At 35.9% G+C, this 26,928-nt stretch overlaps 1 protein-coding gene and 2 non-coding genes across 5 annotated transcripts; all 3 read right to left on the bottom strand.

Moving 5' to 3' along the window:
* Positions 1 to 941: 941 nt before the first annotated feature.
* On the bottom strand, positions 942 to 8,289 carry LOC133858812 (DNA-directed RNA polymerases II and V subunit 8A-like). Of its 3 annotated transcripts, none has more exons than XM_062294270.1 (5): positions 8,138 to 8,289; positions 7,496 to 7,610; positions 5,059 to 5,219; positions 1,644 to 1,735; positions 942 to 1,232 (listed from the first exon to the last, which is right to left on the bottom strand). In XM_062294270.1, the coding sequence occupies exons 2-5, from the start codon at positions 7,566 to 7,568 to the stop codon at positions 1,121 to 1,123; spliced, it is 438 nt and encodes a 145-aa protein (XP_062150254.1). In that variant the 5' UTR covers positions 7,569 to 7,610; positions 8,138 to 8,289; the 3' UTR covers positions 942 to 1,120. The 3 variants fall into 3 exon arrangements, with proteins under 3 accessions (XP_062150254.1, XP_062150255.1, XP_062150256.1); XM_062294271.1 differs by having other exon boundaries at positions 8,043 to 8,171; XM_062294272.1 differs by lacking the exon at positions 8,138 to 8,289 and adding an exon at positions 8,073 to 8,108.
* Positions 7,843 to 7,956, bottom strand: LOC133858989 (small nucleolar RNA Z103). The gene has a single exon (XR_009898658.1). It is a non-coding gene; the product is annotated as a small nucleolar RNA Z103 (small nucleolar RNA).
* A 15,942-nt stretch (positions 8,290 to 24,231) lies between the features above and the next one.
* LOC133858978 (small nucleolar RNA R71) lies at positions 24,232 to 24,338 on the bottom strand. The gene has a single exon (XR_009898648.1). It is a non-coding gene; the product is annotated as a small nucleolar RNA R71 (small nucleolar RNA).
* Between the last annotated feature and the right edge of the window lie 2,590 nt (positions 24,339 to 26,928).

The raw sequence follows: 26,928 nt of genomic DNA, 5'->3' as shown, positions 1-26,928 counted from the left end.
GGGAGGCGATAGCATAAAGAAAGGAAAGGGAAATGAAAGGAGGATTGGGGGGGGGGGGGGGGGGGGGGGGGGGGGGGAGGGGTGAAGCTTGAGCCTCCCTTCCATGGTTTGTGGTTTCTCTGGTTTTTCAGAGAAAGGGGAAGGGTTTCGCGAGAGCGTTTAAAGTCTCAACCAACAGTGCCAATAATTATTATGTGTTGCATCAGGCAAAAGACGGTTGTAAATTGGTTAGTAATTCTAAGGAATGTGTAAAAGAGTAATATTATAAGTAGAACTTCTAACCTCTTTTATTTCTCCAAAATTAATAAAGCTTTTAAAATTATTATTGGATCAAAATATAATAAATAATTTAAATCAAATTTAATAATGATTTTAAAAATCACATCATCTTTAGATGAATAAAAGTCTTACGTATAGCATTATTCACACAAAAAAGAAAAGCATACGTGATTATAGGTATCCTATTGCAATTGATGCCGAATGTTGTTCAAATTCAATTGTAAAAGGAATTGTTTCAATAACATGCTAAAAACTTTAAACAGCAAAAGTTAAATCTAAATCCATTTAGGAATATCCTCTTCGATGGGCAGGGTTATTTCGGTAATCCAAATTTGGATCAAGAGTAATGCTATTACATAACACACAAATATTCAACAAATATTTTATAAACCTGACCTAACATGGTCTAATAGCTTTTGAATCAGTAATTATTAAAAAAAAAAAAAAAAAAAAAAAAAAAAAAAACCATAATTCCCAAAGACTATTAGACCTTGCCACACTATTTTTATAAATGTTTGTGTGATATGTAGCATGATGAAAGCACAAACTTGATGGAGAGGAAGAAAAAAAAAATGAAGATATGCAGACCAAGGGTCCTGGGTGGTGCCACCATCCCCCCCAACCCCTTATACTTAAACCAAAATTAGAGAAAAGAAAGGGAATTTCCAGTTATCAATAGAACTGCATATTTCTCAAGCCAGTAACATTTGCAACAACACACTGAAAGCTGTTCATATCATCACCTATCAACGTACACATTTAGGAGTTTAGCCAAGTAAAGACAAAGCTTCCATAACGGAAAGGGTTATTAAGTTAACAACAGTTCGATCTAATAAGAGCTTTACACCTTCCTCAGGAGGATATACAGCCTCTGATCGAGTTCAAACTTGTTGCAATGAGATGGATCACCCTTCAGCATCATCAGAAGCCCACCAAACGAAATATTTATGTCCCTGAAGGCAAAAGCAGAACCCGATGTAAAGGTTAAATAAAATAGATGACTACAATGCCAGCATACCTCTGGTCAATTTATTTAGTGGAAAATTTTGTATATCTGAACACACTTTTCTGCACCTTCAGCACCCTTTGAACAACATTGTCCACAGTAATTGCAAGAACAGAACAGTTTCAAACCATCCATACTGCATGGATGGTCCAAATCAGACGCAACTCCCACAATCATTTGGGGATATTACACCTTTTAATTGGATTATGCAGGCTTAGGTGAGCTATACTGTTAAGTCAACAGCAACTATAAAGATTAATTATTACTTGCATTTTTCCTTGGTCATCAACAGTAAACATGTATAAGAGACTCCAAGACTCGTACAAAGAATTGATGCCTAAAAAGTAGTTATACATACGCTTTAGTTCCACGTCCTGAACCATCGGAAATTCTATACAGTTTCCCGTACATGACGTAATCAAATCTGTCTGCAAGTGACTGCCGATTGCCCTGGGAAAAGATTAAAATTCATTATGAGGAAATATTAGAGCATTAATGATTTGAAAATGCCAACAGCCAAGAACTGATGTCTAGAAAGCATGGAATAAAGGATTATTTTTGTATATCATCCTTCACATAGTATTATTATTATAATTGAACATGGCTCACCGAAGCTTTTATCATTGAACCTACAAGAAACCGTAAAAACTCAAAAATGCATAGGCACTACAGATGCCAGCTTACTTGTTGGTAAAGATCAGAGAATGTAATAATTCATCGTGTTGAACATGCCGCCGATTGGGTCATTAGACCAGATAAAAGAAGATTTAACCATTAAAAAATAGCTGCCAAAAATTTGGTTCTAGGGCTGAAAACAGAATAGCCCCAATGATGCGAGAGAGCCTAGTAAAGTCAAAGTCATTGGGGTGTTTTGCGTACGTGTAATGGAACTTGATTGTTTAAGGTGATGCACAATTGGTAGAATAGGGTTGTCGAGACTGTTTTGAAGGTTTAATGAGAAGCAATTCTTAGACAGCAAAACAGAAATTGACTCAATTTGTCGTCTAAGGGCCAGTTCGGAGTCAAATTGTCTTAAAACAAGATGGGGAGAGGGGGAGAGAGAAAGAGGTAGACAATAGGCAACTATTTCTCCAACTGAACACTCTAATTTGACATCGTATGAGACATAATTAACTTTTCTATATTCTAATGGGACTACTAAGCTCCAATTTTGAAACCCACTAAAGAAACACCCCATTGGCAGACATGAAACAAGAAGACATACCTGCTGACTCATGAAAACTACTAGCAAACCCTAGACCAAGCCTAGTCGAGAAGATAACCCTAAATAGACCACATAAAATTCTGGGCAGGACTTCCTGAAAATTACAGTTTTACCACACATAAAAACACCTGTAATTCTCATGCTAATGACTCAAACTAAAACTGCTTCAATCCTATTAAACCCTACATCTCTCATGCATAATGACTTCCAAAAGCATGTAAGACTTGTAATCACAAAAAATTTGGTGTAAACCCCACAAGATGAAACTCCAAATTACTTTATATATATATATATAAGTAAATGAAATATCCTTAAAAGTGTAAAAGGGGCAACTCAAGTACACAGGGAGTGTACAGGAGAAATATCTAGCTAGAAAGGAAGAACAAGTCGAGAAAATCATGAAAACTATGCAAATTAAGATTTAAAGCTTCTGTCCAGATAAAACTCAAAATTACTATTACTGCATGTATAGCCTTTTGCAAGGTGCATAAAACTGTCATGAGGCAAATAGATTTTAGGCAACAATATCGCTATTTCATCATATAGTAGCAGTCCTAATGGGGCAATCGATGTTAGATTTTGAGTTTGAGGGACTTGAACTATAAGCACCTTGAGGATTGTTTGCGAGGACCTGATACAACACTTTTCGACAACACCTTTTAAACCAAAGCTTGAGCCAATGGCTTTGGAACAAATAATATTATATCACCCATCCATTCTTGTCCCAATATGAAACTCGATCATTTGGCCAACCATACATTCACAAGTAAATATTCCAAACAAATCTCTACCTGCACATATGAGCATTCTACCATACCACATCAAACTACATTTTGATTAGTCTTCCCCTTGAATGGAAGCCATTTTCTTAAGAATCCAAGTGTCAAATGCCACCACCATTTGTAATACTCACCATTAGAGCTTCTTTTACTTAACCATGAGTGGAAATAACACACAAGTTTCCTTGTGCAATGACAGGAGCCAGCAACACACACACAATTGCCTCATCACCATGAAAGCCTTTACTCAAAAATAGGTTTAACATTGCGCCTTTCTCTTTCTAAGTTTCTATTGAAAACAAAGTTTCTCTAATCTTGAACACACAACGCTGTGGGAGCTACCATGAGAGTCACCATCGATCTATTGTGGAGAAAGCCACAAGCAGCATGCAAAGTCACATTAAACACTTGCCCTATTGAACCATCGGCTCTAATACCACTTCTTGAGGTTTGAGTTTGTCAAAGTTGAAAACTAAAGCTTCAGAGAATCTCTGTGAGTGCTTGATTAAAAAAAAAAAAAAAAATTCAAAACACCAGTTTAAGCCAATAGGTTTAGGATAATTATATTACCATATGTAGGATTCAATTACTTAACCGATTACAAGATGGCTTCGTTTAGTAACACTTTTTTAGCAAGCCTTTTGTTTAATACTAAAAAAAAGCAAAAGCATTAACAAACTCAGAACACTAAACACACACAAATATTTCACATTTATATCAAATCAAAACACTTTTTCAAACAAAAAACAAAAAGCTCCCTCTTAAAAGTTTTGCCAAACAAACCCAATATTCTCATGTAAATATTACAACAGTTACTAAGTCAGAAGAGTTGTCTTAGACTCCAAAATTTCTTGCAAAGTTATTCTAGCTAGAGGCTAAACAAGAGGTTCCTTAGATTTCATAATCCATCCAATACAAGGTGGAAAACAAGCTCCCAGCCAATCATTCAACTAACTGAGAGCAAATCTGTCACCAATCAGCAGATTCTCTCCAGTAGCACAAATCAATTCCTTATGCGCACAGATTGTCCTATGATCTCCTGCATTCTCAAGGATCGTGTCACCCACTAAATTGAGGCCAGTATGATAACTCCACTCTTTATTCTTACCCAAATAAGGGCACTTCTGCTTGTGCTTTCTTCTTTTCCTTATAACAAGAAGTGAGTTATATTAAATGCAAGAAAGAAATTACTAATTATGGAGACTTGAATCAAAGCAGAAGGGTTGATAGGAGCCTTGGACATCAGCCTAGTTGATAATTGTGTGTTTTACTCTACTTAACTGAACCTGAAGTATAAGAAGCGTCCACCAATATAATTCGTATATATGTGCATAAGCACACGTAAAAGAACTCAAAAGGCACCAAAGCATTAACATTTTAAGATTGACCCTCTTGCACTCGTGCCCCACTCTCCTTTCACTTTGCCTTCTAGTTAATTAGGTTCTTGCTCTCACTCTCTGCTGGCGACCATTCTTTTACTTGTGTTTTTCCATGCAATAAAATAAATAAATTATAATGTCCTTTGTCTCACCTACATCATCTCTATACAAATTACAGAGAACATCATAGCAAACTGGAGAGTTAGACTTGATTGGCATGGGTTTGTTGATGTTAAAGATAATTAAAAATGAAAGATCTCAAATTAAATTCACAATTAAAATTTCATGTGGGAGAATAAACACTAAAAAAAATCTGAGCTATAGTTTATGTTGTAACATTAACATCATCCATAACCCAAAAGTTGGGGACTACAAGAGGAATATAATTACCGGAGTATAATAGCCAGTGTCAGGTGTTCCATCCAGATTTAATGTCGGAGCTAGTACCATTGCGAACTTATCACCTTCTTTCACTAAAAAATCCTTTGTAACCATCACATCTAGGTGCATGAACATGTCGAACTTCTCACTTTTTGCTTCAAGCCGGATAACTACAGAAACACATTGTTGAAATTGTGAACACAAAATGCGAACAGTACTTTGCACATTAGAAACACATACACACACACAAAAAGAAGCCTAACGGTTTTCTAATCACGATACACCAATTCAGCTTCACCAAAACTAGAATGTTCCTAGCTAATGTAGAGTCAAGCAGAAAAACCATTAAGAAAGTGTCAAAAGCAACAACCATTCAGCTTATAACCAAAACTAGAATGTTCCTAGCTAATGTAGAGTCAAGCAGAAAAACCATTAAGAAAGTGTCAAAAGAAACTTTTTGTAAAGAAATAAACCCAGTACAACACCTTCTATTCAAAGGGTAATGGGCCACCACCCAAAAGTATCTACTGAAGGCACCCTGCCTATCCTGACTCTAGTGACACATATTAAAAAGTGAGTCCTAAGGAAACTACTTTACAATTGCTGCCTCTATTGTAGTAACAATCAGGTCCAACTTAGTTCTACAGCCATTAATAGAAACACTATATATATATTGGATTAGTAGATGGATTTCATTAAAAAGCGCAAGGACGCAACCTAAGTAGACAAGATCTAACACCTAACCAGAATAAGAAAAAGGAGCAAGAAAATCGTAAAAAGCTAGAAATATCGAAGTAACCATAGGCCGCTGCCTAGTGGAATAGGGTATTAAGGAAAAAAGTCTTTTAAGTCCATCACCGTCCTCTCGGTATTTTCAAAGCTAGGGTCATTTTGTTCTCTCCAAATACACAACATTATGCATGATGAAATCATCTTCGACAGTATTGCACTATGAGAACTACCAAACTGACATCTCCAACAAGCAAATAGATCTACCACTCATCTAGGCATGAGCCAAACTAACCCAAAAAGACTAAAGATGGAATCCTTGGCAACCTCACAATGGAGTAAAAGGTGATCAACGGATTCTCCACTTTTCTTAGACATACAACACCAATGAACTACTATGATATGCCGCTCTTTCAGATTATCACTAGTAAGAATCTTTCCTAACGCGGCTGACCAAACAAAGAACGCCACTCTCAATGAAACCTTATTCTGCCATGTAATCTTCAAAGGGAAAGGAATTGTATCATTCGGAGATAGGACTTTGGAAAAATATTAGGAGGTGTTGGGGAGAGTTTTCTAGTCATGCTAGATTTGAGGTAGGTGATGGCTCATACTGCATGAGCATTTTTAAGACAATTGCTAAGCCAATAATGAGGAATTTAGACAGGTCCACTTGAAGATATTCTATATAACTAATTTATTAATATGAAAAGTGATGAAAAACCAAAATAGTAGCTTGCAGGTCAAATTTTTCAATCATATTCTAGTGTTGTTTGCTATGCAGATTTGTAGCTCTAGTTTGATGATCAATTTGAATTTCATTTAGCAACTACTACTGCATATTACAGTGAATAATGCAGCCATAGGCCTGTAATTCCAGTCAAATTGTTGCCAAAACTTTCCTAAAATTCCGAAACCCATTCAAGCTCCCATATTCTTTAAGTTCATAACTTCTATTGTAAGCACAAACGCTCGTAAGGGAAACAGATACAAGTGAATGATCATAAAAAGCTCATACTACTACTGTATTTCAATCTTTCAGAACGAAAGGAGGCAATTTTTTTTATAATAAAAAGAAGCTGCAAGTGCAAATTAGACATTTTATCTGATATAGCCAAAACATAATTGAGTACAGCTACCGACAGGGGCAAGAGTAGCTACAATCTTCGTAATTGGTTTTAAAAGTAGCAAAATCAACCCAGACAGCTCCACTACTGTATATAAAAATCTTAAGCTTATTTTGAAAGAGCATATCTGCGGATGTCAATAAACTCCTTTTATAATGACCTCCTTCAATACCACAATTTTTGCTTTCTTTTATCAAAGTATGCCTTCTAATCTTATGCCTTAAAGGTCCTTTTGTTCCTTCCCCGGCGTTCTCTCCGCATAAAATTTGCTTTGATTCATGCCGCCAATATCCTTTGTGAATGCCAAGTGCTTTCCCATCTCAAATACCCACTGCCAACTTTCATAGTAAATACTTGTACACCAAGTATGCTTCAATGCTCGTAACAACCCCTAGAGTATTATGATGTGAAAGAAACAAATGGATTTTGATTTTTCAGTCTTGCAATTAGAGACTTGTTCCTAAAACTAGTCCCAATATCCCAAGATAACAAATTTGTAAACTATAATCAAAATTCAAGCACTCGGAGAGAGAGAATATTAAACTGAAAGTTTCTAGTAAAAAAGAATAAGCATCTCGGAACATATATACCTTTATCAAACTTTTTACCATCTGGGTCGAGTCGCTCAATCCTAAAAATATCTTCAAAAAGAAACTCAACCATTCTCGCTTGCAACTATTTCGCCCTTCAAAACCAGAAGAACACCTACACATAGACAGAACGAAATAAGAGAATCAGAATTGCACAAATAATTGTTAAAACGCTTACAAGTGGGCATTAGTTAACCACACAGTACTCAAAAAGCAAACTAACTGTAAAACCCAGTTAGTAAAAAAGAAAAAGTTATGAACGATAAAATTGAATCAAAACCCTAGAAGGGTCCACAAAAGCCTAAGACCTACCAATTCAAAGTTTAAAAAACACAGCTATGAGAGATATGGATCAGAAACACTTGGCTTGGTTTCTCAAAAGAGAGAAAAAAATAAAATAAAATAAAATTGCTCAGTTCTAATCAGCGTCGATCATCTGGGGAAATAATCATCACTTCCATGTCCATCATTTATAATCTAAAGTTTGAAAGGAAAGAATCATAGCTATAAGGCAACCTCATCACATATACCAAAACAGTAAAATTACCAAACACAAACTTAAGAATGTTTAACAAACTTCAAAGATTCTGAAACGAAGAGAGTGGAAATTCAATCCCCAGAAGAGAGAGAAAGAGTGAGTACTCAGAGTCAGCGTGGTGAATGCTTAAGAGCCGGAGAGAATGGGGACAGTAGGGCTCAGAACTGGGAAAAGCGGGATTAATAGACCAGGGATATGTTTGGATTTAGTGGAAAACTTTGAGTGTAGTTTTGTCTTTGACTGTAACGGAACACATCCCCACGCCCCAGAGGTGAGAATCTAGAGTCCTAGACGAGACGCGGAAATGCCACTCCGTTTTTCTTCTATTCTTGCGTTTTACCACGTGCACTGTGTCGTTTAGGTTAATGAGGCATACACTGTTTTAGAGCCGTGGCTGACGTGGCACACGGTGCATTTCTATTTGTTATTAAATGCGGTAGAGTTGTGATTGGGGCACAACACCAAATATATGGAGTGGGACCCATGTTGTAGGTCTCACTCACATGGGTTCCAATCCATGTGTCTTGTGACTTGTGTTGTGCAAAAATATTTTTTCTACGCGGTATGTTGTAAGAGATATCTTATTTGTACACCCATATTTGGTGTGTGATTTATATATGTGAGATTCATCTTACATGCAAAGATTTCACACCAAATATAAGTGTGTGTACATACATTACAAATATCATTGAAATGTGTTATTTGTACAAACACTATATTGGGTATGTGACTCATGAATGGATGAGTCTCACATGCATGAGTCTCATATTTAATGTGAGTGTGTATACAATGTGTGTACAAATATCATTAGCTTTAATGAAAATGAGAAATGATACACTTACATCTCCTATACATTTTTTGTACATCTCCATATAATCAAGTTTCAAATCTACCATTGAATTTGTGAGATCCAATGTGAGTCTCAGAAATTCAAAGGCGAATTTAAAAACGAGATGTACAAAAAATGTATAAAAGATATAAAAATATCATTTCTCTTAAAAATAAAATAGAATAACTTTTACAAGAATACAACATAAATTAGGTTATTTGTGCCCTCCAATGGCATTAAGCAACCATCTTGGAACACCAAAGTACTTCTAGAAAAGCAACTTATCACAGTATTCTCTTTATAAACAAACCAAATATGAAACCCATGGATCAAAATAACAACATTTGAAACATATTCTCAAAGAGAGCACTGTTATTTGAGAAAATCTAAAAGCAATGAAAATTCAGTTTATGAACACCAACTTAGGAAAAAATTTTAACAAAAGAAAAGACTAATCTATATTTGCGACATTTCCCAACTCAAAATCTCATTTCGCCAAAAAAAATTTCTTCTCTTTCCTTTTCTCGTCTTTTCTCAGCTACCAAACAAAATCACATAAAATTCATCAAAATGAAATCCAAAACAAAACCTTTTTTGCAAAGGGGTGTTGTTGATTTCATAAAGAGCTTTGGGCTTAAAATGCTCAAAGAACCTCACTGCTGCTCTAGTACTCACCAGTTGGACCTCACAACTAACTACAATTTCCAGTCATTCATATCTGTTTGAATATGTTTCAGATGGTGTTGATTTGATCTATGGGTTTCATATATGGTTTGTTTCTTAATAGAATAGTTGTGATTGGTTGTTTTCATGTAGAAGTGCTTTGGTGTTCTAGGATGATGTGGCTTAATGCTATTGAGGGTACAAAGGATTTGGTTTGTGCCACGTCCTAATATAAGTTATTCTCTTAAGAAAATATTTGAAAGGATGGTCACAAAAGAAAAAAAATGGTCTCCTCTTGGAGATGAACTCCCAATGAGACTACTGGGAAGGGTTGCTTAGCAGCAAAGCACTTCGTGCACGTGTTACAAGAAGTAGGTGGTTGTGGTGGCCTGAGGCTAAGGTGTGGGTTCGGGCGGCACTAATGCACCACCCCAGTTTGGCTTGCTATCGGAGGGTCATTGCTCTTCAACGCCCACGGGTTTCTAGTGAGGTAACATGACACGTCACAAACTCAAGGGAGTGACGTGCTTGTGAAATGTTCATGGGCATTGGGGAGCACGTGTCGAGTGACAACACTAAAAGGCCAAAGTTTGGATATAACAAGAAATCTCGTTTCTAAGGGTCGATCAAGTAAGAGCATTAGCAGCAGATACCCAATTATTTTCTCTAAATTTAGATAACAAAATTACTTTTTGCTTCCCTATAAAAAAAAAAATTTCACAATAGATTCTCTTATATTTTCCTATATCAATTAAATACTCTTTCTTTATTCTTTTTTTTTTCTTCTTACTTTCGTACTTTTTGTCATTTTTATCATTATATCATTGGGTAGCACTGTAGCTACCCAAAGGTTTAGGAGAAATATAGGAAAACTAATGTGTGTGATTTTTTGAGATTTTTTTCAAAATTTTCTTATATTTAAGGAAGGGAACTACCTATAGAATATCTGCTACTAGTACTCTAAGTGAGTGATGTGTTGTAATTTCCCTACAGGTTGAGGAACATCTACATAAGTGGGTTTTGGCCTAAAGGGTCACAAATTCATACGAGGTGTCCGTTGAGGCAATTCATCGGACACCTTGTGTTTAAGATGTAATCAACGTGTGGGAGATATGGGTATAGCCAATTACGTACCTAAATAAATGTAGTGTTGTTTTCCTAGTAGAAATTCAACTAAACAATGCATGAATTCACTCCAATTAGGGCAAATTTCGGATGAACCTAAAATCGGAATGGGTTGGGCATATCACGAAATTCTTCCCCAAATGTAAATGCAAGATATTATAATTCAAGTTCTACACCTACAAATGCATTACCCATGCGAAGAAATGCTAAACCCCCCCACCCCCCTTCCCCACCAACTAATTTGAGATTTAGCCTTAAATTTTTAAACCCTAGTTTTTTCCAAGGGAAGGGGTGAATAGACCTTAATCCAACGGAAGGATGAATTCGAAATGAAAGGGGAAAGGGTGAAAGAGGAAGAAGGCCCTCGCAGATGAGGTGCTTGTGCGGAAGACTCGCTCAATTCTTTATGAAAAATTGAAGAGCCTGAAGACTGCAAGTTCGACTCTTGTCCCTGCCTAATCACTTAAGATGCTGGGGAAGCCACGCTTCGCAGAGCTCTCCAGTTGCTTTGACTACTAGGTCTACCTCTGATCCGTCCGAAACCCACTAGCTAACGCCCCTTGGCAGTGGTACTACGAGGGACAGGGGTTGGCTTGTGCGTGAAGCCTAGATGAGCCACTCGCTCTAGAGTGTTGTCACACAAGATAAGGGTGATATGTAGGGTTCTAAGATTTGATGGCCCAACGATAGCCCTATCCAGACCACTTTACAAATATAACCATCGTGTCTGCGTGGAGATAGATCTCTTAGAGCATTCTTAATGAGCTCTCTACTTCAAAAATTTCACCAAATTTTAGTAAAAGTTGTCAAAAACACCACATGCATCAAATTCTTTAAAGTTTTTCTAAAATGGTGAATGGAAAAAACTATTTCTATATTTAACCCCCCAAATCTTTTCTCTATTTATTTTTTAATTATTTTTTTTTTCAGTTTCCTGCCAAATCCTTGCAAGGGGAATCGATCTCCTTCACTTTTTGATGTTTAAATAGTTAAACTAGTTGCTCCAAAACCAATAAAAAATAATTTAAGTGATGTTAAACTAGATTGCATATGATTTAAGTGATGTCTAGTTTGGATATGCCTGTATATTTATATTTTTCGGAGTTGTGAAATATCTGTATACTCGTATGACCAGGTTATGAAGTTAATGATTTTTATGCTTAAAGATACTTGTATGCTAGTGTTTCCCCGAAGATGTAAAATGCTTGTAGACGAGTATGACTGAGTCACTGGATATTTATGTATGATTGTATAATGTAGTAAGACTTCTCCTGTTTATGTGCACACGTGTTTACTCTTATCAGTTATAGTACATTTTTAAAACAGAAGCATCATGTTGATAATAGTTGTTCTTGTAAATATACAGTAGAAATAAAAGGATTAGCTCATTGTGAAAACCAGTGTGTATTATACTGCTGAGTTGGTGAACTCATACTTTCACCTATGCGAAATAGCTATAACCACGATCGTGTAGATGCTGATGCTTTTGTTGTAGATACTGTAGATGTCGATGAGGACCCTGTGGCGCTATAATTGGAATACTACAACTAAAGCCTATCGCAACGATTGTAGGTGTTGGACTTGAGGATAGTCCGTATTTTGTGTAGACATTTTGTATATGGCTTGTGTCGCATGTGACAAGTGTTTGGTATAGCCATTCTTTTGGTGTACATAATGTTTTAATTAAGCTGTAAACAGATAGATAAATGTATGATTCTAATGTTGTAATTAATACTTGTTTGTTTTTGAGATTTAGTTTCCGCTGCATAGTTATTTGTCTCTGATATATCAGGTACATATTATGAGATGTGTACTTTGAGTTGGCTGGGTGACTAATTTTCATACCACTCTGCAATTCTATTTTGTATATAAAAAAACAAAAATGGGTCGTCACAGCTAGACCCTGTTTGGCTGAAGTTCATGTAGGATGGAGATGAGAATACCTGTCATGATATGATTGAGATTGTTCATTTGTTGCATCTCCTTAAAACTATGCCTTAAATCTTTATGTTTATTTATGACTCTTAGATTCGATTTGTAATATTTAAGCTATTTTGGAGACTAGTCTTTGATCGTGACATTTGAAGACTTAGCTATGTTATGATGTTTTAACTTTGCTCTGGTTGTTCATATTGTAGATTGTGGGTTTTAACTGACATCTCGGATAGGATGAGATAGACATTCTGTCCAAAAGATGAAAAAACTTAACGGATAGGTTAACTTATCACAATTTGGTAGTTTGTGCGGGTCGAATGTCACTTTTTGAACTTTAGAGGCTAAAACACAAAAGTGATCATACTTAAAAAGGATAAAGTGTATTTTTCCTAAATGTTTTGAGAAAAGTGTGTTTTTATTTTTGAAAACAGAAAAATGTTTTTTTGAAACTTTAACAAACATAATAATTGATTTTCCGATGTTTGGCTATCACTCTAAAAATGTTTTTAGGAAACCTAAAAACATTTTATGTTGGTGGGGGTGGCTTTGGCAGGAGAGGGTTGGTGTATAGGGTGTGTCATGGTGTGGATTTTTTAAGAGGAAAGTTGTGAACATAAAATATTTTACGCCTTCAAAAATATAAACCATTTTACGGAAAACAAAGAGGGTGTTTTACAGTAAATAGAAAATGTTTTACTGCTGACTAAGTTTTCCAAGCACAATAAACACCAGAAAATGGTGAAAATGTTTCATAAAAAATATTTTATGTCGAAACAAACAACTATAATTCACAAGGGAAACTCATGGAAAAATTATGACAAAATACTTTGTTTTATGCTTCCTAATCCCTTTCTCGCTGTTATGATTCATAAGTATGCCTCAAAATTTTGCTTTTAGTTGTCCAACCACTTTTCTTCTTCCTTGTAATGTTTACTCAAAATTCAAAAAAATTCACTAATGCTTCGTTTGTTTCGACGTAAAATGATTTCCATTGTAAAATATTTTCAATGAAATCATTTAAAAAAAAAATAATTTCTTGAAAATATTTTTCTACGTTTGGCTCGCACGAAAAAATTACGAAAGGCGAAAATCAAAGTCTGGCGACTGTCGCCGGAATCCGGCAACGCCTGGTCGCCGTTGCCGGATTCCGGAGAGGTGGTTTGGCCGGATCAATGGCTGAATCTCGCCAGAACCGGTCGGGTTCCGGACCTTTTGGCCGGATCCGGCCGAATAAATGGCTGGATCCGTCCAGATTTGGCCAGATTCGGCCGGCTTCTGACCATGGTCGGATTTTGGCAGGAATCTGGTTCGCGGGCTCAGGCAACGTTGGCCAGATATTGCCGGATTCTGACGTTGGCAGATTTTCGGTGGCCGGATGTTGCCGGATTCCGGCACTGGCTAGATTCCGACGACTAACTATTGCTGGATTCCGGCAATTGGATATCAAACATGCCTGCAAGAACGAAGAGTATAATTTCGAAAAATAATTTACGGTTTTCAAAATCATAAATCATTTTCCAAAAATTAAAGAAACTTTTACGGTCAAACTAAAAATAATTTTCGTTGACCATTATTTTCGCCCTTACCAAACACTGTAAAATGCCTAAATCATTTTCCAGGAATCATTTTATGCCAAAACAAACGGAGCATAAATCTCCACATTTCTAATGCAAATCATTTCTCAAATTATAAGAATGTTTTTTTAGCAATGTTAATAAAGTAATGCTAAAAACCATATTTTTATCCTACAAATATCGTACAATGCTGATATAACAATCTCAATTAATATTTGGATCAGTCATTGTTAAAAAAAAAAAAAAATGAAGGGTTTAGTAGGATTGACACGTCAACATTGTGGGAATAATTATGAGATGAAAATATGGATTCTAGTATTACATTGTAACATAATAAATAGAGTACTGCTTTATGCCACATTTTTTATTCCACAACTATCCCACAATGCTGATTTAGTAGCCCCAACCAACTATTTGATTTTTTTTTTTTGAAAAATATACTTTAGCCCCTAAACTACCACCATATTTTTATATATGCCTCCAAACTTTAAAAAGTGACATTCCTCCCTCCAAAACCCTAACTACCACCACTTGTGAAATTAAACACTTTTTCATTTTTCTCCCCAAAATACCCTTAAACTGACAAAAAGGGAAAACAACTAGCACTCTGATGCAAGTAAGTTAGCCAAATATTGGATTTTAAAAAAAAAAATTGAAAAATTCAAAGGTAAAAGAAAACCGGTTATCCGATTAATAACCGGTTTAAAATAACCGGATAATCGGCTGTTAGTAAAAACCACAACCAGCCTACCAATTGCGGTTGCGGTTGTTAAAATAGGAATAACCGGGGACCCCGGTTGCGGTAATGGTTGTTAGCAAATAACTACTATCGTAACCGGTTGTACACCCCTAGTGAGGCCCAACCTAGACAAATATGTGACAGAAATTATTACTCCCATTGGGTTGTTGTGGGCCAACTCAGGCCAACCAAATCCCCCAAGATTAGGCCATTTTACTTGATCACGCAAAACAAATAAAACATACTTTTATAGCGACTAAGACGTAGAGTAATGCTAAGGACAAATGTTTTATCTTCTCAAAGTTGATGTGGCTTTTAAAATTACTATTGGATAAAAATTCAATAGTGATTCATGACATCGAATTTGCCAATAATTAAAAACCCAACAGTTTGGATCATGATTAACATTTAAGTTCAAAGGCTCACTATCATGATAGTTGAGACCTTCATCATTGTTCCATTTCCCCTAATCAGTGTCATATACATTTCTTGGTTTAGTCCTTACTACACAACACCAGTCTGGGTTCTTGTCGTCACGGACGTAGTATACTTGTGATACTTGTGAAGATAATACATATGGATCATCCGAAATCTTTTCTCCCGTGTATATCAAGTTTTTGAAATTCACAAGTGTTATACCATACTCATCCTCTGACCATCCCCTATCCTTTTTAATGTTCGCACAATCACACTTAAATAGCATATAGCTAGTCATAATATAGTACTCTACCTAGATTATTCGAGTTAGCTTCCCGTAATAGGTATCGCCATCAACTGTCTGCATACACATGCCACTATTTAGATTTGTCTTTTCTTCATCTTAAGCTATTAGGGTTGATATATATATATATATATATATATATATATATAGCTAAAAGTGATGGGGTCAGGTAGGGATGTATAGCCGCCAATTAATAACCGCAAATCGGATAACCGGGAAACTAAAAATAGGCACAATCGGATAACCGTGTAACGCCCAAGAAATTAAAAGCTCTTAAAATATATTATAGAATTCATTAATATTGTTGAAAAAACAGTATCAATGACTAACCTAGAATTGTTTTAAGCTAAAAGATAAATCTCAAACCTTTAAAACTTAAAGTTGACATTTGAGCTTAAAACTTTGACTGAACCAAAAATATGTCAAATGAACTCAGTTTTAGTCGAATCAAAGACCGTTGTACTCACAAAACAAATATGTATCATATAATAAAATTTTGTAAAAAGTCTACCGGTTGACTTTTTGACCTTAGAATTGACTATTTAGGTGCCAAGTGACACTTTATGTTGACATTTAATTTCTACATTTGGACATGATAAATTATTTTTTAGAGCTTATAATGACTCAATATAATATATATATATATATATATATATATATATATATATATATATATATATATACTTGAATCATGTGAAGTCAGAATTCAATTTGGTGACAGATGACTTTTTGGCCGAAAACCGGTGCCTTAATTATCCAATTGTCGAATTTATTGCATAATTGAATTAAAATACCATGTTGGCCGGTCCTAGCTATCTCCAAATTTAGAGTATGCTGATATTTATTTAGTTAGAAGCATTTGGTTGAAAGATATGTCAAGTTTGAAAATTAGTTAGACTCTTAGGTGTGAAACGAACTTTTTGTCAAACAAGGAAGCTTCCTTGTTTCCTTATCTCCAGTTGTGGAGTCTTTCTCCACTTTTCTGATTTTATGTGACCTCTATAAGTATGAGAGAAGCTGGGTCTACCACTTTTTCTATGAGAAGTGCATTTGCATGCAAAAAGAAATCAAAACTTCCTATTATGCACTACATGGCCAGATTGAGAGATTGAGTGAAAAGCTTATGTTATACTCTTTTAAGCTCCTGTACAGGAACCTTAGGAGAGGTAGAAAAGCTTCATACTTTGATATTTCATAGGCTAGCCTTGTAGAATAGAAGCAGAAACCAAAACAGCTCAACCCAGCTCCAATTTGGCTACTTTCGACTTAAAGGAGGAGTTTTGTTTCAAAAATCTTTTGGTATGTTTTCTATGTGTTTAAGTGCTCCATACGTGTTCTCAAAGACATATTTTATGTAAATATACTACATAGAAATTAGAATACTAAAGCAATGGTTTCAAAAGGAAAAGATTTGAAGAGAATAACCTATAGAACACTTATGTATTCCTTTGATTTTATATGAAGTTTATTATGGATTTTATGAACTTGTGAATTTAAATATAAACCGTTCTTGCTGTATTTTAACCTTGAGATGGTCTTCGATCATCATAGGTAATTTTTATTACTTCTATATTTATTAGGGAAAAATACAATTTAGCCACCCAAACCACTATCCATTCTCCGAATAGCCCTCCGAACTATCAAGGTTTGGACTCTGGACCCTCAAACTACCAAAACCTTTGAAAAATGCCACTTTTTGAGGAAATATGCCCATAATACCCCTACCACGTATCATTTTTCAATTAAAATGAAAAAAAATTAAAAAAAAAAAACTAAATTTTTATTTTAAAAAAAATATTGTGATCGACTGAAGGACGTACTGCTTATTTCTAGCATCGTCGCTGGGCATAAGGCATGCCTGGAGCTTGGCGAACTCATCCCCGCCTCTCCGAATGCAGACATGGCTAATTTCCTATCATTCGATGTCTATGATATTAATCTTTCGAAGGTTATGAATGATTCCAATCTGAATTTTGTTTTGTTACAAATGACGAGCAAGTCTATCATCGTTGTGGAAGACCTTGATCGGTTTCTGACGGAGAAATCAACGGACGTGAGCTTGTTCGTTGATGTTCATATCCATTTTTCTCTATTTGATTTTTTGGCATTCAAAACGCTGGTCAATAGCTACTTGGGGCTCAATTATCACAAGCTTTTCTCTTAGGTGGAGGATATTTTCTAGAGCAAGGTGAGCTTGAGCTCGGCCGAGATCAGCGAGTTGATGATTGTGAACCAGAACTCGCTGAGCCGGGCTATAAAATCGGTCATCACGGCGTTGCAAACAGACGTTGACCATGTCGAGAAGATTGGGTCGCAGTTGGGAAATAACGCCACCCTAAACACTGAACCCATCTTTTTTTAAAAAAAAAAGTAAAAATAAAAATAAAAATAAATTTTAGTTTATTTATTTTTTAAAAAAAGAAATTTGAATTTGAATTTTTATTTTTTTAATTGAAAAATGACACGTGACAGAGGTATTATGGGGATATTTCGCCAAAGGGGGCCTTTTTCAAAGGCTTTGATAGTTTGGAGGGCCAGAGTCCAAACCTTCGTAATTCGAGGGGCTATCCGAAGAATGACTAATAGTTTGGGGGGCTACATTATATTTTTCTCTATTTATTACTTATGCTGTATTTTAACCTTGTGATGGTCTTAGATCATCATAGGTAATTATTATTACTTATATGACTTATGCTGTATTTTAACCTTGTGATGGGATTAGATCATTATAAGTAATTGTTATTACTTATATATATATATCCTCATATATCTATACATAGGATTCATGTTTAAACATTATGTCACTAAGAGCAATATGTTGTGTTTTGGTGTTTAAACATGAATCAATGTAATAGCTAATCCTTATAATTGATCTTATGGCTTTCATAACCCTTGATTTAACTTGTAATTCTTATGAATAATCATAACTGCTCTAAAAATACTGATAAAGTACTTTGACTTAAAGGTTTATGTTTAAACATTATGTCGCCAAGAGCACTATGCTATGTTTTGGTGTTTAAACATAAATCTTAATGTCAAAAAACTTATAAGTAATTACTTTTTAATATTCATGACTAAAAATTTCGAATAAATGGATGTAAAAATGACAGATCTAATATTTGAAAAAGAGAACTGATAAATATGTTATATTCTTTATATATATTTATTTATTACATAAAATGAGCTAAGAAACTACACTGAGAAGAGTAAGTATGGAAGTACTTACTGGGAGGTGATTCTATGTTTCATTGTTAAAATTATTAAATATTATATATGTTTGTTGCTTGGATAAATGTTCATGAACTAATATTGTTTCCAAATAAATAATTAGCTAAAAAGATATAGCTATCAACAAAATTTGGTTAGTAGCAGCGAGGAAGGGCTAATCAGTGGACAAAAATGAGTCCAAAGTTATAAATATATAACTAATACTGGGACCAGGAGGATTCCACTAAAAACAGGCAAACTTCAAAGTGGGAGGTTTAAATGGTGCTAACCGGGTTGAAAAGGCAACCTAAGAACGAGAGGTCTGAAGTAAGATGATCATAAAATACGAACTAATTGGTCATGACGATGCATATTCATACAATCATCGAATTTGTTATTTTTATGAATTGTTTTTAATCTGATGGTAACTCATGTTATGAAAATGGATGACTCACTTATTTATGCATGTCTATGTAAATATGATGACGTCATATTTGCATAGTTAATGACACAGATCAAGAGGTTGAATGCATGGATCCCTATGCCAATTTTGATGGTTTTTAATACCGTTATCGGATTATTATGTGCTAGCCTTTAAATAGCTAATTGTATCTATTTATATCTTATTTCTTTGTGGCATGTAAATTATTTAGAACGATTCTTTTAATTGTTATGCTTTATGTTGCATGCTTATGTGCCGTATGTGGCACTAATTTTGATGCACCTAGTGTGCATGTGACATGTAATAAAAAACCTAAGTAACTTCTAATTAATGTATGGAGGTAATTCAGTCAACACTGATTTTTTTGCTATCAATTCTTAAAACTTTAGACAAAAAATATATATATATTCCACAGCGAGAGTTCTATCTCTGATGTAGTATTGTCACGTGAAAATCGGAGGTTTCTACTTATGAATTTGCTAGTTCAAATTTAAGGCGTTACAATTCGGTAAGGTTTTAGGAAACAGATTAAAAATAAAAATAAGTATATATATATATATATATTACAAATAAAAAAAAAATATAAATAACTGTAACTGCAACCGGTTGTACACCCCTAGGGCTGAAAGAGTAGTGTGGCATAAGACCCCTAAGACTCCAAGTTTAGTCCTTTTAGGGCTAAACCGACTTCAATTTGAGTCGTTTTAGTTAACTAAACTCCAAGTATAGTCGTTTTTGTTAAAACGATTCCAAGTGGAGTTGTTTTAGTTAAAAATGACATTGGTTGTTATAAGGTCGTTTAGGTTCGAGTTAACCAAAGAGAGAGAGAGAGAGAGAGAGGGGGGGGGGTATTATCTGGTGTTCGTCTTTTGCTCTTGTGATCATGAAAAGGCATTCAATCCAAGAATGAGAGATTTTGGGTAGCTGCATGGTGAGTAAAATTTGTCTAGCATTACTAATCTCTAATTCATGGGGTAATTACATTTTTTCCCCATGAACTACCGGCCTGTGTCATTTTGCCCCATGAACTACCACTTCGACCAAAAAAGAGCATCAAACTACCATCTTTACATACTTTACCCCCTTCCGTCAGGGAATCCCGTTAACTTGGATGGAATATGCCATTTTTTACCGTTAATTTTGATTTAAAGACCAAAATGCCCTCTACAGTAATTAATAAAAAATATTAAAACAAAAAAAAAACTGAAGGAAAAGGGTGGCGGCACGCGGCCCACCCCGGCCTCAGCGATGGCCGCACGGCCTCCCCAGAAACTTGGGTGGCCGCGCGGCCACCCTAGAAAAGACCTAGGGTGGCTGTGCGGCCACCCCTTAGGCCGGGGTGGCCGGCGAGCCACCCCTAGAGGTGCCGTGCGGCCACCCCTTAGGCCGGGTGGCCTGCGAGCCACCCCCAGAGGTGGCTCGCAGGCCACCCAGCCACCTCAAGGGGTGGTTGCCGCCACCCCCTTTTCCTTCAGTTTTTTTTTTTTTGGTTTGTTTGTTTATGATGAGGGTATTTAGGTCATTTTTGAAATTGAGTTAGGGCATTTAAGTCTTTGCATGAATTAGACTGACGGAAGGGGGTAAAGTATGTAAAGAAGTAGTTTGATGCTCTTTTTTTGTCGAAGTGGTAGTTCGTGGGGACAAAATGACACAGGCCGGTAGTTCATGGGGGGAAAAGGTAGTTACCCCCTAATTTATTGTTTTTTTAATTGATAGTGAGTAACATTTGCTTGCATTGCTACTCTCTATTTTATTATTTTTATTTTTGTTGGTTTCTTTTTGGGATTATAACTTTGAGGATTTAATTTAGCTTGAATCAAGATTTAGCTGTTATTTTTGAGCATTTACACCACACTCAACAAAAGGAAACCACTCAACATCTATAATTCACAAATAAATAAAGTGTTAGATCACATGGAAATATAGAAACTATTTAACATGTATAATGTAATTTGAAATCAGTTTAAGTTTATTGAAAAAATAAATAGTCATAGATATTACTTTTATTGTGGTTGTTCTAATTTGAATGCAGGTACATCGTTACGGGCACAATGAACAACATTGTTGTCAACATCATTTGGATCCTAATTAACGTTCAAGTTCAAAGGCTCACTCTCATGATAGTTGAGACATTCATCATTGTTCAATTTCTCTTGACCAACGTCTAACACATCTTGATTTAGTCCTTACTACGCAACACCAGTCCGGGGTCCTATCGTCACGGATGTAGTATACTTGTGATACTTGTAAAGACAATACGTACAGATCATCCGAAATCTTCTCTCTCGTGTGTATCAGGTTTTTGAAATTCACAAGTGTTATACCATACTCATCTGTATCTGTATTTAAATTAAACAAATGCAGAATATTAGAGACAATATTACATGTGTATATAAGTTGAATGGAATATAAACATTCTTGCAGCATGATCACATAAAAACTTTGCAGCATGATCACGTAAAAACTTTGGAGTCTAGATTACATATATATCAAGTGTAACATACATACCTATCGTATGGACTTGTTGACTGTTCAATAATATGCCAATATTGGCAGCTTGTACCCTCTCATCCCCATGTGGCAATATTGTAGTATCAAGATCATCAAGCAACTCAGCAAACCCCCTAGCCGTATCCGACGGCGTATATATGCTATCGAATAAGGGCTCCTCATCAAAGAATGCGCTCGGAGAAGGTGGGCGAGGGTCCTGTGCCATCTCAATTACAGGCCGAGATGGTTGTGCCTCAGGTGTGATGTAAAGACCAATAAAATAAATATGACATTTAGCAATTAATAAATTGTATTTATTAAATAGATGGGACTAATAATTATGTTCAAGGTGATAATACTTGTATTATTGAAATGAAATAAATCTAAGATAAAATAATAGAATTAGAATAATAATGATAATAATAATAATGGGTCTTAGTTGAATAAATAATTAATTGTATGGGTAGATTGTAGTTAAATTAAATATGGGGTCCTCCTATAATTATTAATAGATGTGGGCTTTAAATAAAAGGAAATCCTTACTTATAAAAAAAAAAAAAGGAAATCCTAGCTTGTCACATGTCACCTCTAGATTGGTTAAGAGAAGATTACATTATCCTCTCTTAACCAATCACAAGATGACACAAGGCCACCATATCCATTCTTTTCCTTTTCTCTCTCTTTCTCTCTATCTCTTTTCCCCTCTCTCTGGACCGCACGACCCATTCCCCTTTCTTTCTTTTCCTTTTCCTTCTCTTTTCTCCTTTTCTTCTACCCATCACGCACGCACACTGCCCCCCTGTTCTAGCACCTTTTTCCTCCCTTCTCTCCCTCTTTTCTTCTCTTTTGCCTACTTCTTCCGTTGGCCATGCCTGGAACTGCAACACCCAAACCCTCCTCTTCTCTTCTCCCCATCTTCTTTCTTCTCCGGTTTACACCTGGAGCCCGTGAGAGTGATGGAGACGAGAGAGAGATTTTCTGTCGTGATTAGAGTCCGAAAATGCAGAAATTTCAAGGTGAAATTTCCTCTTCCTTCTTGTTTTGAATTCATTTTATTCCTTTGATTTTCTGTAACCGTATGGGTTCTTCATGGGGGTTTGATTTTTATAATGATATTCTTATGATAGCCAAATGGAGAGAGGTTTTGATGGATGATTTTGGTGGAGTTCAAATATGGTTTTGGGAGTAGTAAATTGGTGATGATGTAGGTTTATGTTTACTTGTTAGAAATTGAGTAACTCGTGATTGGGTTTGGGTTTGAAGTGCTAAGTGAATTTGTTGCATTTGGGTTGGCTTTATGTGATTGGATTTATTAATACCTACTGATTTAGAGTAGATACCATGCCTAACTCGTTGCTTAGGAAAATCAATAGCTTTAGGAGAAGATACCATTCCCTTGTGACTGGTAAACATTAAGCATCATGTTATGATTGTAGTATTGTGCATATTGTGAATCTTATTTGAGTATAATTAGCGGTGGATATCGAAGCCCTACCTTTTCTTCATATTATTTTTAATTCAATCTTTTATCTCGTCTTATTCAACATATCTCTTTTAGGAATTTCTCTTTAAATACAATTTATACCAATCCTCGTGGGAATGATCTCGTATTTGCCTGCTATACTATTGTTTTAATCTTGTGCACTTGCGAGTAAAATATACAAGTATTTGCCTATTTATTTAGGTAGATATTTGCACAACAAGTTTTTGGCGCCGTTGCCGGGGATTGTGTTAAATTATGATTATAAAGTTTTTCCTTTTATTTTAGTTATTTCTGTTTATGATAATCTAAAAAAAAAAAAAAAAGAATAATTAAAAATTCTCATCCGTTTCTGAGTTCTTTTCTGCAGAATTTCGAATTTGGTATTGCGGATGAGCACACAAGCCATATACGCTAGAGCGCAGTTCTTCCAAACAACAGTACTGAAGCTGCTATCCACTGTTACAGAATTTTTTGTCTATGCAAGGTCGTCGATCTCAGAATTCAGAAGTTATTCTATACGATCTAGAGATCAAACACACTATTTGACAGCAAAGAGACAACTCAGAATCAGAAAATATATTCAAAGTTGAGGAAGATATGGCAGAAGTACGTGTAGAGAATCCACCCGAGCAGAAGCCAATGAAGAGTTCTTTCATACCACAAAATCTAAATCAACCATCATGCATTTCTTTCCAGCCAAATGTGCAAAGCAATTTTAATTTATCTCCTCACCTGCTCAGTATGGTTCCGCACTATAGAGGCACACCTACGGAGGATCCATATCTACACATTCAAGACTTCTTTGATCTTTGCAAGACACAAAACATCCATGGTTTAAACGCAGAAAGAATCAGGTTAATTCTTTTTCCGTTTTCCTTGAAAGATAATGCTAAGTTATGGTTAAATTCTTTGGCTGCAAGGTCTATTCATAATTGGGAGGAGTTGGCCACAAAATTCTTGAAAAAGTTCTTTCTAGCCCAAAGGACTAGGCAATTGAGGAGGGAGATTCAAACCTTCCAACAAAAAGATGGAGACCTATTCTTTGAGGCGTGGGAGCACTTCAATGAGCTACTTCTAAAATGCCCACATCATAATCTATCTCAAGACGATCAGGTACAAGCTTTTTATGAAGGTTTAAATGATTCTAACAAAAGTCTTGTAGATTCAGCTTGTGGAGGCGTGCTGATGGAGAAAAATAGCGAAGAGGCCATTGAACTCTTTGAGACTCTAAGCGAAAACTCCCAACAATTCTCATCCCAAGAGAGACAAGGACTCAAAGGAAAGGGCGTCTATGAAGTGAATGTCAATAATGGCGTTCAAACTCAGATGGCTACCATGGAGAGGAAACTGGATATGCTAGTAAAAGCCATGACTACTCATCACATCTCTCCCATTCAGCAGATTGCTCAAGTTGAGGTATGTGCCATATGCTCTCACTCTGACCACACCATTGAGACTTGCCCTATATCTTCATTTACAGATCAAGAGCAAGCAAACTATGTGGGATAGAATAACTATCCTTCAAAGAACAATCCATACTCCAACACTTACAATGTAGGGTGGCGAAACCACCCCAATTTTTCATGGAGTAACAATCAGAATGTGCAGAATCCACAAGGGCAGCAAAGAAATTTCCAGCAAGGAAATAACTATCAAGCTCCACCACAAGTAGTCCAACTAAATCCAGAACCAAATAAGAATGACCTCGACAGTGTTCTATGCCAATTTATAACTTCACAACAACAGACCAATACTCAGACCAATCAAGCTATTCAAAGGTTGGAAACACAAGTGGGGCAGTTGGCCAAAGAGCTGAGCGAGAGAAAGAGGGGCGAATTTCCATCCCAAACACTACCTAATCCAGGAGGTCACGAGCAACTCAAAGTTGTAACAACCCTCAGAAGTGGGAAGACCATTAATAACAAGGTGGGAATTGAGGAGCCAATACCAGCATCTCCAACTACAGCCACAACCTCCAAGGTAAGTGAAAAAGAGAAGGTGAGTGCACCACCCTTCCCTCAGAGATTAGTAAAACCAAAGAAAGAAAAGCAACTTCTAGATATTTTTGAGACTTTGAGAAAAGTTGAAATCAATATTCCTTTACTAGATGCAATTAAGCAAATTCCCTCTTATACTAAATTTTTAAAAGAGTGTTGCACACATAAAAGGAAGTTTCAGGCTCATGAAAAAGTTGCTTTAACAGAAGAGGTCAATGTGGTGCTATTGAGAAAGTTGCCAGCAAAATTGAAAGATCCAGGTAGTTTCACTATTCCTTGCAGGATTGGTGACCAACTTTTTGATCGTGCATTACTGGATTTGGGAGCAAGTATCAATCTATTGCCATACACTATATATGAGAAATTGGGTCTGGAGGAGCTCCAACCAACCTCAATCACCTTACAATTGGCAGACAGAAGCATTAAAAGGCCGAGAGGTATTTTGGAAGATGTCCTTGTAAAGGTAGATCAATTTATTTTACCTGCTGATTTTATTGTGCTTGATATGGAAGAATCTCCTATGTCATTGCCTTTACCTATTATTTTGGGAAGACCCTTTATGAGAACTGCAGATACACAAATTTGTGTAAAAAAGGGTATTGTAAGTATGAAGGTAAATGGGGAGAAAATAGAGTTCAAAGTTTTTGATGCATTAAAATTACCCCAGGATCATCTTGATTGTTTTAATGTCTGTGAAGTTCAAACTGCCGTGGAGAAAGCTTTTCAGGTCCATCGTATTGATCCATTGAAATATGCCTACATGGGAGACAATGCAACACTACCAATAATAATTGTTGCAGAATTAAGTTTCGGGGAAGAGGAGAAGCTTTTAAGGATTCTTGGAGATCATAAAACTGCAATAGGATGGACTATTTCTGACATCAAAGGCATAAGCCCCTCCAAATGCATGCACAAAATTCTCCTTGAGGATGAAGAAAGGCCAACTAGGGACGCACAAAGACGACTTAACCCACACATGAAGCAGGTGGTTAGAGATGAAGTTCTCAAATTGCTAGATGCTGGCATTATCTATCATGGTAAATCAAGGCATCGTGCTGGGTCATGGTATTTCTAGCAAAAGTATTGAGGTCGATAAGGCAAAGATTGACATCATCTCCAAACTCACTTCGCCTATGACAGTAAAGGGTATAAGAAGTTTTCTGGGGCATGCAGGATTTTATAGAAGATTCATCAAGGATTTCTCCAAGATTTCTAAACCCCTCTGCTCACCGTTGGCCAAAGATGCAAAGTTTGTATGGACTGACGAGTGCATGGATGCTTTCAATTTATTGAAAAAAACTACTTACATCTGCACCAATCATGATGGCACCAGATTGGAACCTCCCATTCGAACTTATGTGTGATGCCAGCGATTTTGCCTTGGGAGCTGTTTTAGGCTAGCGAGTTGATAAGGTACCTCATGCTATTTATTATGTTTCTAGAACCTTAAATGATGCTCAACTAAATTATTCCACCACTGAAAAAGAGCTGTTAGCAGTCATCTTTTCATTGAAAAAGTTTAGATCATATCTGATTGGATCTAAAGTCATCATCTTCACTGATCATGCTGCTCTCAGATACTTGTTTGCAAAGAAGGATGCAAAACCTAGGTTGATTCGATGGGTCTTACTACTATAAGAATTTGATCTAGAAATAAGGGATAAAAAAGGTAGTGAAAATGTGGTTGCAG

The sequence above is a fragment of the Alnus glutinosa genome, chromosome 1 (genome assembly GCF_958979055.1).
Source record: "Alnus glutinosa chromosome 1, dhAlnGlut1.1, whole genome shotgun sequence".
In the NCBI taxonomy this organism is placed as follows: Eukaryota; Viridiplantae; Streptophyta; class Magnoliopsida; order Fagales; family Betulaceae; genus Alnus; species Alnus glutinosa.
The sequence above is the reverse complement of the archived record's forward strand: the minus strand, read 5'-3'. Positions and strand labels throughout refer to the sequence as shown.

Coding starts and splice junctions, on each gene's coding strand:
- LOC133858812 (XM_062294270.1), bottom strand. CDS start 7,568: ATGGTTGAGTTTCTTTTTGAAGATATTTTTAGGATTGAGCGACTCGAC. Junction 1,736..5,058: donor ACACTGGCTATTATACTCCG/GTAATTATATTC, acceptor ATCTTTTCCCAG/GGCAATCGGCAGTCACTTGC. Junction 1,233..1,643: donor TCAGGACGTGGAACTAAAGC/GTATGTATAACT, acceptor TTTTGCCTTCAG/GGACATAAATATTTCGTTTG.